The sequence below is a fragment of the Barbus barbus genome (genome assembly GCF_936440315.1).
Source record: "Barbus barbus genome assembly, chromosome: 22".
NCBI classification, from domain to species: Eukaryota; Metazoa; Chordata; class Actinopteri; order Cypriniformes; family Cyprinidae; genus Barbus; species Barbus barbus.
Window position 1 is genome coordinate 11,050,701 of NC_136750.1, and position 17,238 is coordinate 11,067,938.

At 37.7% G+C, this 17,238-nt stretch overlaps 1 protein-coding gene across 6 annotated transcripts in view; it reads right to left on the bottom strand.

Annotated features, from left to right (window-relative positions):
- The window catches only part of def8 (differentially expressed in FDCP 8 homolog), a 95,312-nt gene that overhangs the window by 22,325 nt on the left and 55,749 nt on the right, over positions 1-17,238 (bottom strand). For all 6 annotated transcript variants that reach the window (XM_079446894.1, XM_079446896.1, XM_079446893.1 and 3 more), the window contains 3 exons: positions 16,453-16,594; positions 13,454-13,618; positions 13,052-13,179 (listed from right to left, as the gene is read on the bottom strand). In XM_079446894.1, the coding sequence (XP_079303020.1) occupies positions 13,052-13,179; positions 13,454-13,618; positions 16,453-16,594 (435 nt within the window). The remainder of the gene's footprint in view (positions 1-13,051; positions 13,180-13,453; positions 13,619-16,452; positions 16,595-17,238) is intronic.

The window sequence follows — 17,238 nt, forward strand, 5'->3', positions numbered from 1 at the left end:
AGCAACTGAAAAAAGCACAAAAGTCAGGGCATGTCAAAACTTCTCCAGGCCCCCAAAACAACCATCAGACCCCAGAAGGTTAATGTCATTCTTCGCCTGAAAAGAGGGCTAATAAAATGAAAGAGGCCGTGGGTGAAGCACGCTTTAAGTGAAATATGCGCATCATCATGGAAACTTTTCGTGGCCACGTCATAGTTTGTTGTATTTTGTTGGAAAACCCTTTCACACTGCTCAGACATTCCACGAGCCAACAAACGCCAATTAAGCATGTTCAGTCGGGTGAAAACAAACGCCAACAGGGGTAACACACTGATCCAGCAAATTCCAACAGTTTTTATGGCAGTCACAGGCCAAACCTTAGGAAACCGTCTCAAGGTGAGTGAAGGTCAGAAACTGCATATAAATTGGGCCCTGGAATGTGCTCTCCACTACACCTCTTTAATAGCTGATGATTTTACTACATTCCTCACAGACAAAACTAAAACCATCAGCAGTTAGTTCTCAGCTACACACATACATGAACTCACATCTGTATAATCTGTCCTCTGGACCAAATCCCCTCACACCTTCTCCAAGCAATCTCTCCTACACTCTTACCAGCACTCACACATATCATCAACATATCTCTTCTCACAGGCATTTTCTTCACCGCATTCAAGCAGGCTCTGTTATCCCCACTGCTCAATAATCTACATTAAACACTTCACTTGTAGACTGCTACAGACCGGTCTCTCTCCTTACATTCATAGCGAAAACACTTGAACAAGTTGTTTTTAGCTATGTATCATTATGTCTTTCACAGAAAACCCAACTGGATGTTAACCAGTCAGGTTTCAGAAGTGGCCATTCAACTGAGACTGCATTACTATCAGTCACTGAAGCCTTGTGGATTGCGAAAGTTGATTCCAAATAATCAGTTCTCATTCTGCTGGATCTGTTGCCTTTGATACTCTGAGTCATCAGATTCTTTTGTCCACCCTCTAATCACTGGACATCTTTGTGGGTTTGAATCCTATCTCACAGGTAGGTCTTTCAGGGTAGCTTGGGGGTATCCAAAGCACATCAACTAGTCATTGAGGTTCCTCAGGGATCAGTTCTTGGACCCCTCCTCTTCTCCACATACACTTCATCACTGGGACCCATCATACAGGCACATGGTTTCTTTTACCAATACTATGCTGATGACACACAGCTCTATCTTTCATTTAAACCAGGTGATCCAATGGTACCTGCATGGATCTCAGGCTGCCTAGCAGATATTTCTGCATGGATAAAAGAACATAACTTTCAGCTCAACTTGGCTCAATGTGGCTCGCATCAAGTTCAGTACATTGATGCTTTCGTATAGAACAGCCACACCATCTGGAATGTTAAATCCCAGACAATGCTAAATCCCGACAATTTTCAAGCAACAGCTGAAAATTAATCTCTTTTGTCAACATTTGTTGACAAAACAAATATAAATCTAGTTTGAGTGACGAATGTAGCTTAAGTGTATTTCAGGCAGACCACAGTGTACCTGCAGCATCAGCTGATGCTCAGCTGATCATAACTCCTCCCACTACAATTAATAAGATATATAAGTTCATCTGTACTCACACTTGCCATAGTCTGTGCCACAGACATGCGCTTAGTCAGCCTTGAGTTCAGTCACACAGATACACGCAAAAACAGTTTTAGTCTGTCACACAGACAATCGTTGAGTCAGTTCTCACTTCTGTCGCACAGACACTCGCTTCTAGTTCAGCTCACGACAGCTTCAAAATGCTAATCCATTGCACAGATACTTGCTTAACAGTCTTCTAGTTCGTCACAAACACTCACTCAGGACAGCTTTCAAACAGATTTAAAGAATGTTGACCATACAGATTGTTTATTGGTGTTCTGAGACGCACATTTAGGACAGTGCATAAGCATTGACTGTTTTGATAAGATGGCGTGCCGTCCACTGTCTCTGTTACTCACTTCTTTTTATTGACATTACTGTTTTTATCCAGTCACATGTTGTTTGTTTATGACCGCCAACAACTTATTGATATCTATCATGCTATGCCAAAGCCTTTTGGGCTCCACTCCAATCTAAAAAACTATGAGTTCTACTCACCACCTACGCAGTCCAGTTCCTTTGACTTCCTACACTGGCGTGCTCTCGGGGTTCCACGCAAGAGAGATTTCTAAATTTACTGTCTTCCTTGAATGTTGTTCAATGGGTAAATGGTCCTACACACTGTCATGGACATACGCTTGATTTAATACTCACATATGGGCTGTCTGTGGCTGACATTGACATCATCTGTGACACTCCACTCTCTGATCACAGACCAGTGCTCTTTTCTACACTTCTGCCAGCTCCACCTAAAACCTTACCACGTCAAGCACGTTGGTCTCGCATCTTGACTTCGCACTCCAATCACGTCTCCAAACTGTATTTGGGGGCTGAAGATATGCCTATTTCTGGCTTGGTTACATCATACCTAGATGTTGACGAGCAGATTCAATCTTTTAATAGTAAATCTTCAGAAATCTTGGATTTTATTGCATCTCGAAAGCTCGTCCATCCTCGAAACAAGTCTCAGGCCTGGATCAATGTCGATATCCGATCACTATGACAGCAATGTCGATGGCTTGTAAATGGAAGAAAGACAGGCTCCAAATATAATTTGAAATTTTGAATGTTTCCTTACGTAATTACCAAAAGACTGTCAGGACTTCTAAGCATATTTTTTTTATCTGATATTATTGTAAAAGACTCTCACTGTTGTAGATTATTATTCTCAACCATTGACTCTGTTCTTAATCCCTCAGTTAAGTCTTCCTCTGTTATCTCTTCTCGAGTGTGAAAACTTTTTTTCTAACAAAATTAATACTACTCGAGCTCAAGTGTTTACCTCGATACAACCTGTATCCAATCTCTCTTTCTCCTGCTCACAGTGGAGTGAATTTGCACCGGTTTCTCTTCAGACATGTATAGATATAGTTTTAAAATTGAAACATACTTTTTCTCCTCACGACATTCTTCATCACGTTTTTTAAAACAGATCTTCAATACTGTAAGGATTACAGAATCTCAGACACTTTGAACTTCTGAGATGGACAACACACACACAGTGCATTAACATACAGACATCTGTCTCCACATCCCACTGAGAGAAAATGCGGGAAAATGCCTCCCTCGCATATGCATAAACTCCTTTTCATCCCTTCCTTCCCATCACCCATCCTTCCCTTCACTCAGAATGGTCAATAGAAGAATGTAATATTCTACATTAATGCAAGTGTTATTTACAGTCATGTTTGGTATCATTTGAATTGTCTCAGGGCGACTGGTACAATGGTCTCATTCTTGTAAGAAGTAAACTAAAAGGGAATACAGATCCTGAGAGTTCAGAGATATTTTGCATACTATAGAGGGTGGGTCAGTTCCCAGTGGTTTTAATGCAAATTACCTTCTGTCCCAAAAAGGTGCTAACTCGGCTTGATCAAAGCAAATCCAAATTGTTAGTTCCTGTCTCGAGTTTGGGGGATGTTTATTCTGGTCTGAAGTACTTAAAGAAATTTGGCAAAAGGATCGGCGCGATTTCTGTAGCGAGAAGCCCGTAGTGTGGTATGTCTGAATACTCACACTATGTATTTCTATAAAGTCAGGTTTGCATTCTTTACTCATAGATTTATCTTGAGAATTTGATGTTTTGTATTGATATGATTTGATCTCTTTGAATTGCTGTGGAATTGAGATAATACATACAGTATTTACCTGACTGAGAATAAATTGTTACATTTGACCTTATTCTGTTTTACTCTGTAATTATTGACTCTAGTAGATTAAGTTGCATCCTTGTTAAAGACATGAGCAACCGAATGAACGAGTAAATATAAAGTCAAGAGTTAACTGGAATAATCAAATATCAGAAGAATACAAATTAGAAATAGACAAGCAATCAATTTGTATTTCAAGCTAAAATGGAGTCAGATTAAATGATAAAATGGAGTCAGATTAGAGTTTAATTTAAATTGAAGAACTTTGCACACCGGAAAGACCGAACACGCAGGAAACCTTCATCCACCATCGGAGACCTTCCTTGGACCGGATGTGTGGAGCCTTACAATACAGTTGGACCAGACATTTTATGCATTATTAATAATTGTCTGTCGACTGGAACAGTCCCAGCCTTGTTTTAAACTCGCTAATGGGATCCCAATTCTCAAAAAAAAAAAAAAAAAAAAAACTCACTTGACAGCAATATATGCAAACTATAGACCCATCTCTAATTTACCGTTCTTATCCAAAATTCTTGAAAAAGCTGTTTTCATTCAGTTGCAAAATTATCTGCCAAGCAATATCATTTTTAATGATATTTTATTGACCACAGATGCTGGTGATACTATGGCATTAGTGTTGTTAGATTTGAATTCAGCTTTTGACTTTGTGGACCACAGGATTCTTTTATCCCGGCTTGAACTTTCGATCGGCATTTCTGGTACAGTTTTCAAATGGTTTCAATCTGTCCTGTCTAATAGAAGTTTTCCTCTTAGTTTAGGCGCCCTTTCATCCTCGATGGCTCGACTTACTTGTGGTGTACCCCAGGGATCGATTTTAGCACCATTGTTATTTTCACTGTATACGCTATCTCTGGGATCTATTATGAGTAAATTTGGGGTACTGTACCACTGCTATGCAGATGATACACAACTCTATATACCCATAAAACGTAATGATAACTAAGCATTTAAAAGACTGGAAGCCTGTCTGCAAGAAATCAAAGTGTGGCTCACAAATAACTTTGTGCTACTCAATGAGGATAAAACCCAAATCATTAAATTTGGGCCAAAAGAGCATTCAGGTGGAAAATCCATTGACCTTGACTTACTCCATATCTTACCTCAGATGTCAAGGATGTTGGTTTACACCTTGATAATAGTCTCAAATTAGACAAACAAACTAATACAATAGTTAGTACCAGTTTTTATCATATTCATCGGTTAGCCAAAGTCAAACCTTTCTTAGGCAGGAAAAGTTTTGAAACTACTATTCACGCTTTTATCTCCACAGGACTCGACTATTGTAATTCTCTGTATGTTGGGTTAACCCTCTCTTCCATCTCTCGCCTTCAAATTGTCCAAAATGCGGCTGCCCGGCTACTCACAGGAAGTTGCAAACGAGACCATTTCACACCAATTTTATGCACATTGCACTGGCTACCAGTCCGATATCAAATCGACTACAAAATTCTGCTATTTGTCCACAAAGCTCTTAACAACTTAGCTCCTAGGTATCTCTCCGATTTACTCACCACTTACAATCCGACTAGGTCACTTAGATCCCAAGATAGCCATCTTCTGCGAATTCCCACGCTCTCAACTGTAACGCAGGGGAGACAGAGCCTTCGCATTAGCTGGTCCTAAATTATGGATCAGCCTGCCACTACCTGTCAGAACTGCCTCCACGTTACCCGAATTCAAATCTAGGTAAAAAAAAAACCCAGCATCTTTATTCTTGTGCTTTTAATTCTCTGTAATGTGTGTGTTTACTTGCTTTTATTTGTATTGCATTTTATTTTTTACTTTGTACAGCACTTTGGCCAACAAAGGTTGAATTTAAACTTGAATTTAAAATTGAAATTGACTGGTCTGCCTGAGAAAACACAATTTTGTGATCCGTGTGTTTAGAAACCAGTTATTGTCAGATTTCATTGGCAATTTTAATGACGATGTTTAGTCAGAGACTTGGTGATAACCTTTGGGGAGTGGTGTTTCTCCATTCAGGATAGAGGAGCTGAGCTGCTGCTCAATGACTGATACGTGTGAAGTGACTCACCTAGAAGGGTATCCTTTGATGACATTTCACTGGCTACACGTGACTTTTGGTGACATTTCAACTGTGCTATAGTCTGATTTCAACTTAAGAGGGTCCACATTAACACAGATATTTAGCCTATTCATTCTTCACACAATTTCTCTAGGGCCGCAGTTTGACGTGGCTATATTTGTAACTATTCTAAAATTGATAATTTAATGATAGTGTGATAATGCTATTCATGCTAGCACATCATCTTCAGTCCCTCTATGCCTACGTAAAGGAGACAATGTTTGCCTAGCTTCAAGCAGCTAACTGTGTACTTCATTTTGTTGGGGGAATATACACTGCCGCTCAGCAGTTTGGGATCAGTAAGATTTTTTATGTTTTTTAAAAGAAGATTCTTCTGTTCATCAAGGCTGTATCTATTTGATCAAAAATACAGAAAAAAAAAACTTGTGAAATATTTTTGTAATTTAAAATAACAGTTTTCCATGTTAATATACTTTAAAACAATTTATTTCTGTGATCAAAGCTGAATTTTCAGCATCATTACTCCAGTCTTCAGTGTCACATGATCCTTCAGAAAGCATTCTAATATGCTGATTTTTAACCAATGTTGGAAACCGTTGAATCCTAACAATTTTTTTTTAGGATTCTCTGATTAATAAAAATTTAAAAAGAACAGCATTTATTTAAAACATTAATTTTGTGTTACAATATACAATGCTATTCAAAAGTATGGGGTCAGTACATTTTTTCTTTTTTAAATAAATTAATAATTTTATTCAGGAGGGATGTGTTAAATTAATAAAAAGTGATAGTAAATACTTATATTGTTAGAAAAGATTTCTATATTGAACAAATGCTGCTCTTTTTATCTTTGTATTCATCAATCAATCAAAGAAAAAATATCACGTTCCAAAAAAACAATATGAACCTGCACAACAGTTTCAACACTCAAATAAATCAACATATTAGAATGATATCTGAAGGATCATGTGACACTGAAGACTGGAGTAATGATGCTGAAAAGTCAGTACTGCGTCACATAAATAAATTATATTTTAAAGTATATTAAAATAGGAAACCAATATTAGAAAGTGCAATAAGATTTCACAATATTACTGTTTTTTTTTTCTTCTGTATTTTTGATCAATTAAAATCGATGAGCATAAGAGACTCCCTTAAAAACCATTAAAAATCTTATTGATCACAAACTTTTGAGCGTTGGTTCAAACTTGTGGATAGCTCAGAATCTGAACAATTCAGAGCGAAGCCTGCCGCCAAATATAAAGTTCAGGACCTCTACAATAATCTTAGTCAAACAGAGTGGTCCTGACTGAAATAATATTGATAACAAAACTAGGGCTGCAACAACGAATCGATTAAATCGATAAAAATCGATTACTAAAAGAGTTGGCAACGAATTTGATAATCGATTCGTTGTGTCGCACGACGCGGAGACGTTTGATTATTAAAAAAAAAAAAAAAAAAAAACGAGCGTGGAGCGGAGTGAACACACTCTCTCACGCACGGATGCTAGCAGAGTTCGGCGCCTCACAGACAGGGCGGAGCTAAAATAAAAAACGAGCGGAGGTAGAGGAAAGATACATGGCGGAGGCAGAGAAATCCGTGCGACCCAAGTCATCCAAGGTGTGGGAGCATTTCACACTAAATAAACAGAAAAAGTGAGTTAACTGCAATGCAAAGTGTCTGAACAAAGTAAGTGAGTGTGTGTGTGTGTGTGTGTCAGTGTGTGCATCTGCGAGTGTGTGCGTCTGCAGTGTAGTGTAGAGAACAAGTTCTGACATTCAAACAAATCCTGTAAAATTTTCTGATTTGTATTGTTCTTTATTTTTTATAAATTATTTATTGTTCTGCAGGTGTGTGTCTACGTGGTGGCCAGGGGTGAAATTTGGCTGGCCACCCCAGGTGCCCCCTCTACCAGATGTCTTGCGATAGGCTTGTTTTTAGTAAATTTCTAACTGCATCTGGCGTATCTTGGCATGTGTAGTCAGCTGCCTAGGGCCGCTTACTTCTCGATTAATTTTAGACATTTTAGCGTGATCTAAATGACAAATGTCGAGAGCGCATAATGTTACGCAATCATGTAATGCGCGAGCACGAATCTCTCCACTCGCAAGCGGATTTCCTTCACTTGCACAAAACTGGACGTGTGCTTTTAAATATACATTGTTATTTTATGAATTGGCTCGGGTCTTACTCAGATATTGTGTGTATGCTCAAACGTTATCCTCGCATCACTGAATACCAGAAAAGCTTTTTTTTTTCTAATTCAAGTGAAGAGTAGGCTTTTCTCACTAAATGGAAGCAAGCTGAATATAGTTAGCCTTCTCTAGTTATTAATTTTATTAATACTTATTTTAGTTAAGTGCTTAAATTGTAAATATGCATTTATTAAATAATTTTATGTAGTACATTTGTATTTTGTTGTTTTTGTATAGTTATAGAAGCATATCAACCAGGTTCCAGAAATAATCACCAAGGCTGCTTCTGAAATAAGTGGGGGTGCTCTCTTAATGCACATTTTCACATATTTAGTCCCTTCTATTACTATCAATATGCTGATACTTCGAGAGCGAATCCTGCATAAATATGCAGATGTCATTCCCAAAACTTTGCAACATGTGTGTGGGCAAAAAACAAAGTTCTACATTTTAAATGGATTGCCTAGAAAGCTTGCAAAGAGTGCTCATAACCAATAAAGCTGTCACTCTTTGTTCATCGCGATCTCACAAAGTTCTGTGAGGACCAATGAATCTCACACTGTGCAATTAATAGCCTATATAATATAGGCCTATTAACATCGTGTATCCAACCCCTCCCCCCGGCCACCCTCTTTTGAGGCAGTGCCCTAGACTGGCCCCCCCATTTAAAATGCTCTAGACACGCCCCTGTTGTTCTGGCAGCTCAGGTGGCACTTTATTTTTTAAAAAAAAAGTCTATATATTTGTCTATATACACCACAAACTTCTTCAAAACACGCTTCTTCAGCGATCATCCGTTATAAAACACTCGCAGTACATGAATTTTGACAACTACACAAATATATTTGAACTGTGTTCATGCAGAAATACAATGTTATAGTACAGTGCCCTCCAGAAGTATTGGGACAGTAAAGACAAAATTGCTCTGTTCGCTGTGGACTCAAGACATATACAAATACGATTAAAAGATGAATGAGACAAAATTACAGAATGTCACATTTTATTATTGGGTGATTTAACGCATAGATGTTTTACCAGCTAAGACGTTCAGCACTTTTAGAGTTTCATCCCCCTATCTGATGTGTGCATAAGTATTGGAACAGTTGCCTCACAGGTCTAAGTGATCAGCTGTGTCCTATTGCATTAATTCTTCAGATATTAAAAGCAGGGAATGTGTCGTATCAGTTATATCCATTACCTCTGCATTCTGAATCTTGCATTCAATGATGACACACACAGACCAGGATGAAGACGAGGGAGCTGACTTTGAGAGAAAAGCAAGCAATTTGGATGCTAAAAGAAAAGAGGAAGTCAGTTATAGCTCTAGCAAAAACAAAGGGCATGGAGAAATCAAGAGTTTGGAAACCACGAGCGACACAAGCAACCACAACGACCTGATCGGCTGAGAAAACAACAGTAGTTGATGACAGACAAATCATAAAAGCTGTGAAAATGAATCCTAAAAGACGTGTCTGTAAAATCACCAACAACTTCCAGAAAGCTGGGGTGATGCTCTGACAATCTACTGTCCTCAGGAGACTTTGACACAGAATTACAGATGCTACACAGCAAGATCCAAACATCTGACCAGCACCAAAAATAGAAAGGCAAGATTAGAGTTTGAAAAAAAGCACAAAGGTGAGCCAGAAGAGTTTTGGAACTGTGTTTATGGACCGATGAGACAAAGATGAGCCTTTATCGAAGTGATGGGAACGCAAAAATGTGGAGAAAAAAAGGGAACTGCAATGATCCCAAGCATACAGCCTCAACTGTAAAGCATGGTGGAGGTGGTGTCATGGCATGGGCATGCATGGCTGCTCCTGGAACAGGCCCTCTCAACTTTACTGATGACTTAATGTATGATGACAGTAGAAGAATAAATTTGAAAGGGTACAAAACCATCTTGCCAACCAATATTCAAGAAAATGCCACCAGATTCGTTGGGAAGTGCTTCATATTGCATCAGGACAATGACCCAAAATACCCTGCCAGTTCAGTCAAGGAATTTATAAGGGCAAAGAAATGGAAAGTCTTAGATTGCCCAAGTCAATCTCCAGATTTAAATCCGATAGAACATGAACTTCACCAGCTGAAGAGGAGAGTAAAGGCAGAAACTTCCCAAAACAAGCAGTAATTGGAATTGGCTGCATTAAAGGCTGAGAAAAGCATTTCAAATGATGATGTGCATTTCTGGTGATGTCTATGGGTCACGGACTCACTGCTGTGATTGTGCGCAAGGGATCTGCAACTAAATAATAGCTTTTAATCTTTTATATCTGCCTTATGTTCAACTGTCCCAATACTTATGCTCACATCAATGAGTGGGATGTGGGGAGTGGGAACTATAAAAGCGCTGTTCTTTTTATTTGGTAAAACATATATGTGTTGAAACGGCTAATAATAAAATGTGACATTCTTTAGTTTTGTCTCATATTCATCTTTTAATCATATTTGCAAATGTCTTGACTCCACAGCCAACAGAGCAATTTTGTCTTTACTGTTCCAATACTTTTGGAGGGCACTGTGTATACATACATACATACATACATATATATATATATATATATATATATACACATATACACACACACACACACATACATACATACATACATACATATACACACACACACACACACAGGGCCTAAAATTAACACTCGCCAAGCACCAAATGCAAGTAAAAATCGGCATTGTAAAACGTTTACGAAATATAACAATACAATGTAGTGAGAACAACAGGCAATTTTTACAGAGATTCGCTGTTTCTGAAGTAAGCGAATAAAATTATTTTTTCCAAAGACAAGATCATCGTGATTAGCTGTTCTGTCATAAGCGACAAGAGCGAATCAAATCATAGGATACAAACGGACTGATAAAGTCAGAGCAGTGTGATGGCCACCTTGTCCCTAGACACGGTTCTAATAACTTTTGCCTGAGAAGATATTACTGCTTCATTTCGGAAGATTAACTTTTCTCTTCTTTATTCTTCATAACCCGAGAATGTGGTGACACATACCTGGGGTTACGCCGCCTAAACGGGGCAGTGAAGTAGGCTTTAGTTTGAATGGTTGCGCGTTCGGCTGAACACATACACCGAGCCGCTTCAGACAGCGCACCCAGTAGCGCTTCAACGGACAAAAACACACACACAATTATGTCAAAATACGTGGTTTTGGCGAATTACCTCGTAAACGTAGTCTTAAATGAGTTATAAAGTCTTAAATGACCATAAAAAGTTTGGAGAAAATAGGATGTGTCAGATTCGCGTCATGTGCATCAGGTTTTAAAGAGACAGCGCTGCTTTTAAAGTGAAACCTGCTGAAGTCTGTCATGTGATGTAAATCAAAGAAAAAAAGAAAAAGAAAACACTCGACTTCTCTAGTCGCTGATTAACTTTTGTAGCTGAATAAAGATTAATCTGTATAGTTTATGCATATACAATTTATAGTTTATGTGAAGATTGTTTTAAAAATCACTTAATATTTCAGAGCCTATTAAATGTTAAAAAATAATGGCTTTCAATCATACTATAATGTTGAATAGCTATAATTAATAGGTAAAATTGAGGGAAAATGCATTTAGTAGAGACACCAGTAGCAGTATTGGTATCAATACTTCATTAATAACAGGCTACTTTGTAAAAAGATGCCATTAAAAACATTTAAAATATACTATCTTTATGTTGTTTCTACATTAATTTGGAGGTTCTAAGTGAAATTATGACAATATAAATGTTCGATTAATCATGATTAATTACAGAGAAATGTGTGATTACTTTTTTAAATCAATTGACAGACAGCACTAATGTTAACCTTTTATAGATTTTAAATTTCAATTCAATAGGTCCTCCAGAAAGAGATCGGGACGGCCCCCACCCCCTTGGCTCTCTTCAAATTTTCTGTTCCATAATCCGGCCGTTAAATGAAGCTAATCGAATATCCCTGATCTAATCCGTTAACATCGGTGCGAAAAAAAAAACAAAAAAAAAAACACCACATACATTCTGCAAACTGAGTATGTGTGAAACAGGAGTAACACAATGGACTGCTCCATTTGCTGAAAACATGCAAAGGACAAGAATCTCAATGATTTTGGGACAAAAAACGAAGATAAATCAATAAATCTGTTTGTTGTTTTTTTCTTGTAAGTAAAGTAAAGGACAAATTAAAAACATTGTAAATATGTTTAGTCATTGTAGTAGTAATAACTGCCTGTTTTTGCAAAAAGAGTTTCAAATTTTTTTCGAGTTTCGGTAAATTTTATCAGGCTACTGGCAGGTATGGCAAAAAGTTAGTTATATATACATACACACACACACACAAAAAGAAAATATATATATGTGTGTGTGTTTGTTCTGTTTATTAAATACAATAAAAATTATTCATATAATTATTTACAGGTGAAAGAATATGACATCTGAATGTATTTTGATTGAAAGTGCACTACTTTGATAAAAATTCATTTTTCTCAGTTTTTTGTCCAAAATGTTGTATTTCTGATGAAACCTATCTGCATTCAAGTGGTGATAAAACATGAACACAAGAAGATAGAATTATTTATTTTTTATTTATTTTTTTTAAAGCAGAGGCCCGTTTCTTTATTTTGATATATGATCATCAAAGCAATCTTTCCGGAAAAATTTAGCTCCGGCTGGTAAACATTGGCTGGAACTACCATTGATCCGTGGCAATTATATAATAGATAGGTGTGCACAGTGGCTCTGCCCTCTGACATGAAATCTGTCGAGGTCAGACACCCAGTGACAAAACACTGGAGAGATGCTTAATAGTAGAAACTGAAGTTACAATTCTAACAAAAATCAACTCTGACTGTGTTTTTTTTGTTGAAAAAAAAGCAATTTACATATTTATCTAAACACTGCTTTCAGCAGCGTGGGCAGCATTGGAATGTTTGCTAACATTATATCACTAAACAACAAATGAAAAAGAACTTTGCTGTGAATATATCTGAGCCTTTATGTACACATTAGACAACATTTAGATTCACAGATTCAGTGTTACTGTACCTTACGGGGCTCAAACTCCCAGTTGTGTATGACTCTAGATGGAATAATGGCTGTATCATTCCAGTGGCAGCTGCTGCAGTAATACTGACCTGTATAATCACACTGCCGTGCCTCATTAGGAACACCCCCTACACAACACAAGACAACGTTTTACAACTTCCAATGCAAAGTATTTTGAATTATAAATATCAAAGTTAAGTCACCATTTTTCCATTATAGAGCAATCATACAACACTGAATCTAGCACTTCTGACTATAACCATAAAGAATTTATTAACAAAAACAAAACAAACAAAATGAAAAACAAACAAACATCTGTTCACATTTGTGTCATCATCAGGGACAAAGATAAATGTTGGAAAAGCAACAGAAGATGTGATGTCTGTTTGGAAAGAGACTTACGTAGAGAGATGGGTGTCCGACATTCAGCACATCTGTAGTCCTGTTTGTCTAGACCGACTTCAGGACAGATGCTGAGTTCATACTCAGACTGATGGCTGACCTTTGACCTCACACATGGTTTGTTGATAAGATTCATGCACTTGCTATGACAACGGTAATAACAGCCTGGAACCAGAAATGGAAAGCAATTTATATTAGTTTTAAAACTGAACATTAAAAGGTATAGTTCACTTTCAGCTGGTCCCCATTGACTTGCATAGAGTTTTTTTCCATACTATGGAAGCCAATGGAGACCAGCAACTGAATGTGAACTATCCCTTTAAGTTGTGTCATCACACAGTAAGATCTGAATACATCCATTCGCCAAATAACTAATTTCAGGGATCCAGCATCCCAAGGTGAAGGCACAGAAACATCCTGGATAGACAACCAGTCATCACAGTAAGATCTGAATTTGCTTAAGCAATTAAACTAATATTAATTACCAATATAGCCCGTCTTTCAGATGAGACGTTAAACCGAGGTCCTGACTCTCTGTGGTCATTAAAAATAAAAAGAGTAGGGGTGTAACCCCGGCATCCTGGCCAAATTTGCCCATTGCCCGCTGACCATCATGGTCTCCTAATCATCCCCATGCACTGATTGGCTTCATCACTCTGTCTCCTCTCCACCAATAAGCTGGTGTGTGGTGGGGTTTCTGGCGCAATTTGGCTGCCGTCGCATCATCCAGGTGGATGCTGCACACTGGTGGTGGTTGAGAAGATTCCCCCCCTTCCACGTAAAGCGCTTTGAGTACCCAGAAAAGCGCTATATAAATGTAACAAATTATTAATTTTTATTATAATTATTTTTATAATTAAGTGTCAGATTGAAAAGCCAGAGTCAATTACTTGCTAATTACTTCACTATTGATGTGTCCAAGGTTTTGTGAACAGTGCACCACAAATCACACTATGGAAATACATGTTTGAAATGTCAAAGAATAGTCCATCCTATTTTTTTTTTGTGGAATTCAAAAATGTAAACGTTTAAATAATTATGAGAAAGAATTATGTTTAAAGAATGATAAATAAGTTATCAAGACAGAAAATGGGAAGACTATGAGTACTTTGAATTTTAATCATTTATATTATTTTTTTAAAATACAAATAATATTAGATGGCTCGGAATATAGTGCACTTGTCATACGAACTTCAATGGTGTGAAAAAGTGTTGGCCCCCTTCCTAATTTTTTATTTTTTTGCACGTTTGTCACACTTTAATGTTTCAGATCATCAAACAAATTTAAATATTAATCAAACATAACAAGTAAACACAACATGCAGTTGTTGAATGAAGTTTTTTTTATTATGAAGGGAAAACAAAATCCAAACCCACATGGCCCTGTGTGAAAAAGTGCTTGCCCCCTAAACCTAATAACTGGTTGGGCCACCCTTAGCAGCAACAACTGCAATCAAGTGTTTGTGATAACTTGCAATGAGTCTGTTACAGCGCTGTGGAGGAATTTTGACCCACTCATCTTGGCAGAATTGTTGTAATTCAGCCACATTGGAGGATTTTCGAGCATGAACCGCCTTTTTAAGGTCAAGCCACAGCATCTCAATAGGATTCAGGTCAGGACTTTGACTAGGCCACTCCAAAGTCTTCATTTTGTTTTTCTTCAGCCATTCAAAGGTGGATTTGCTGGTGTGTTTTGGATCATTGCTGCAGAACCCAAGTTCGCTTCAGCTTGAGAACAGATGGCCAGACATTGTCCCTCAGGATTTTTTGGTAGACAGCTGAATTCATGGTTCCATTTATCACAGCAAGTCTTCCAGGTCCTGAAGCAGCAAAACAGCCCCAGACCATCACACTACCACCACCATATTTAACTGTTGGTATGATGTTTTTTTTCTGAAATGCTGTGTTACTTTTACACCAGATGTAATGGGACACACACCTTCCAAAAAGTTCAACTTTTGTCTCGTCAGTCCACAGAGTATTTTCCCAAAAGTCTTGGGGATCATCAAGATGTTTTCTGGCAAAACTGAGACGAGCCTTTATGCTCTTTTTGCTCAGCAGCAGTTTTCGTCTTGGAACTCTGCCATGCAGGCCATTTTTGCCCAGTCGCTTTCTTATGGTGGAGTCATGAACACTGACCTTAACTGAGGCAAGTGAGGCCTGCAGTTCTTTAGATGTTGTTGTGGGGTCTTTTGTGACTTTTTGGATGAGTCGTCGCTGCGCTCTTGGGGTAATTTTGGTCGGCCGGCCACTCCTGGGAAGGTTCACCACTGTTCCATGTTTTCGCCATTTGTGGATAATGGCTCTCACTGTGGTTCGCTGGAGTCCCAAAGCTTTAGAAATGGCTTTATAACCTTTTCCAAACTGATAGATCGCAATTACTTTCTTTCTCATTTGTTCCTGAATTTCTTTGGATCTCAACATGATGTGTAGCTTTTGAGGATCTTTTGGTCTAATTCACTTTGTCAGGCAGGTCCTATTTAAGTGATTTCTTGATTGCGAACAGGTGTGACAGTAATCAGGCCTGGGTGTGGCTAGAGAAACTGAACTTTTTTAACAAGGGGGGAGGGGGGCAAACACTTTTTCACACAGGGCCATGTGGGTTTGGATTTTGTTTTCCCTTCATAAAAAAACCTTCATTTAAAAACTGCATGTTGTGTTTACTTGTGTTATCTTTGATTAATATTTAAATTTGTTTGATGATCTGAAACAAAGTGTGACAAACATGCAAAAAAAAAAAAAAAAATCAGGAAGGGGGCCAACACTGTACATTGGATATTTATGGAATTTATAGTTCTATCATGCTTTATTAGTATTTGTGTTCTTTTAGGAGCTTTACAGCCACTGGGAACTTTACGTTTTTTGAAAGTAGTGTTTTATTGAAATGAGCTGCATAATCATTTTTCTTTGGGTAATGGTTTGGAACGACAGTACTTAATGACTGAATCAAATGTGTTTTTAATATAATGTTGCATTGGGTTCAGTTGAGATGGTCTGACCTGTGCAGGTGTACCAGGTCTGAATGAGGCCCCATATGATAGTGCTACACTTGTCACACATCTGTTTGACACTCTTGCTCTTCTCCTTTGAGAATCGATGCTCTAATTGAACCTGCAGGTTCGGCTCATCTTCCTCTGGGTCCTGTTTATATCCAACACAACATTAAAACACAATATTCCACAATTTATTTATACAACAGCAGAGTGTTTCAGAGTAACATTTTAACGTGCATAGTACCATATTAATGTACTTGCATACTTTTTATGATGCTTACATTGTATATCTATAAAAGTAAATGTGTACATCACATTTTAGTTAACATATGCATTAAATGGGGAAAGACAATTAAAGATTTAGCTTTGACTGAAGTTAACAAATGTGTTACTAAAAATATAGCATTTTTGTTTAAAGCCTATTTTACGGTGACCGAGAGAGCTCAATGTGCTGCAACCTAAGAAAACACATGCAAATAGAAAACATCGTCATCAGTTTGACAACACATGTACTGCAAATACTCACAACACAACCATATACAGAAACCAGATGCAAATACAGAAATGTGCTGCAAAAACTCACAACACAATCAAATACAGAAACATTGCAAGAAGCACAGGCCACAACAGAACCATTACCAGGGCTTGCAAAATTTCAAAATCCCTGGTAGCCCTTCGGGCAGGTACGCTTCAGATTTTGGTAGCCCGAAAATTAATTTAACTAGCCCAAATAAAATAAAGACCATAAATGTCAATCAAAAAAATTTTCAATACACAAATATCAACGAATAT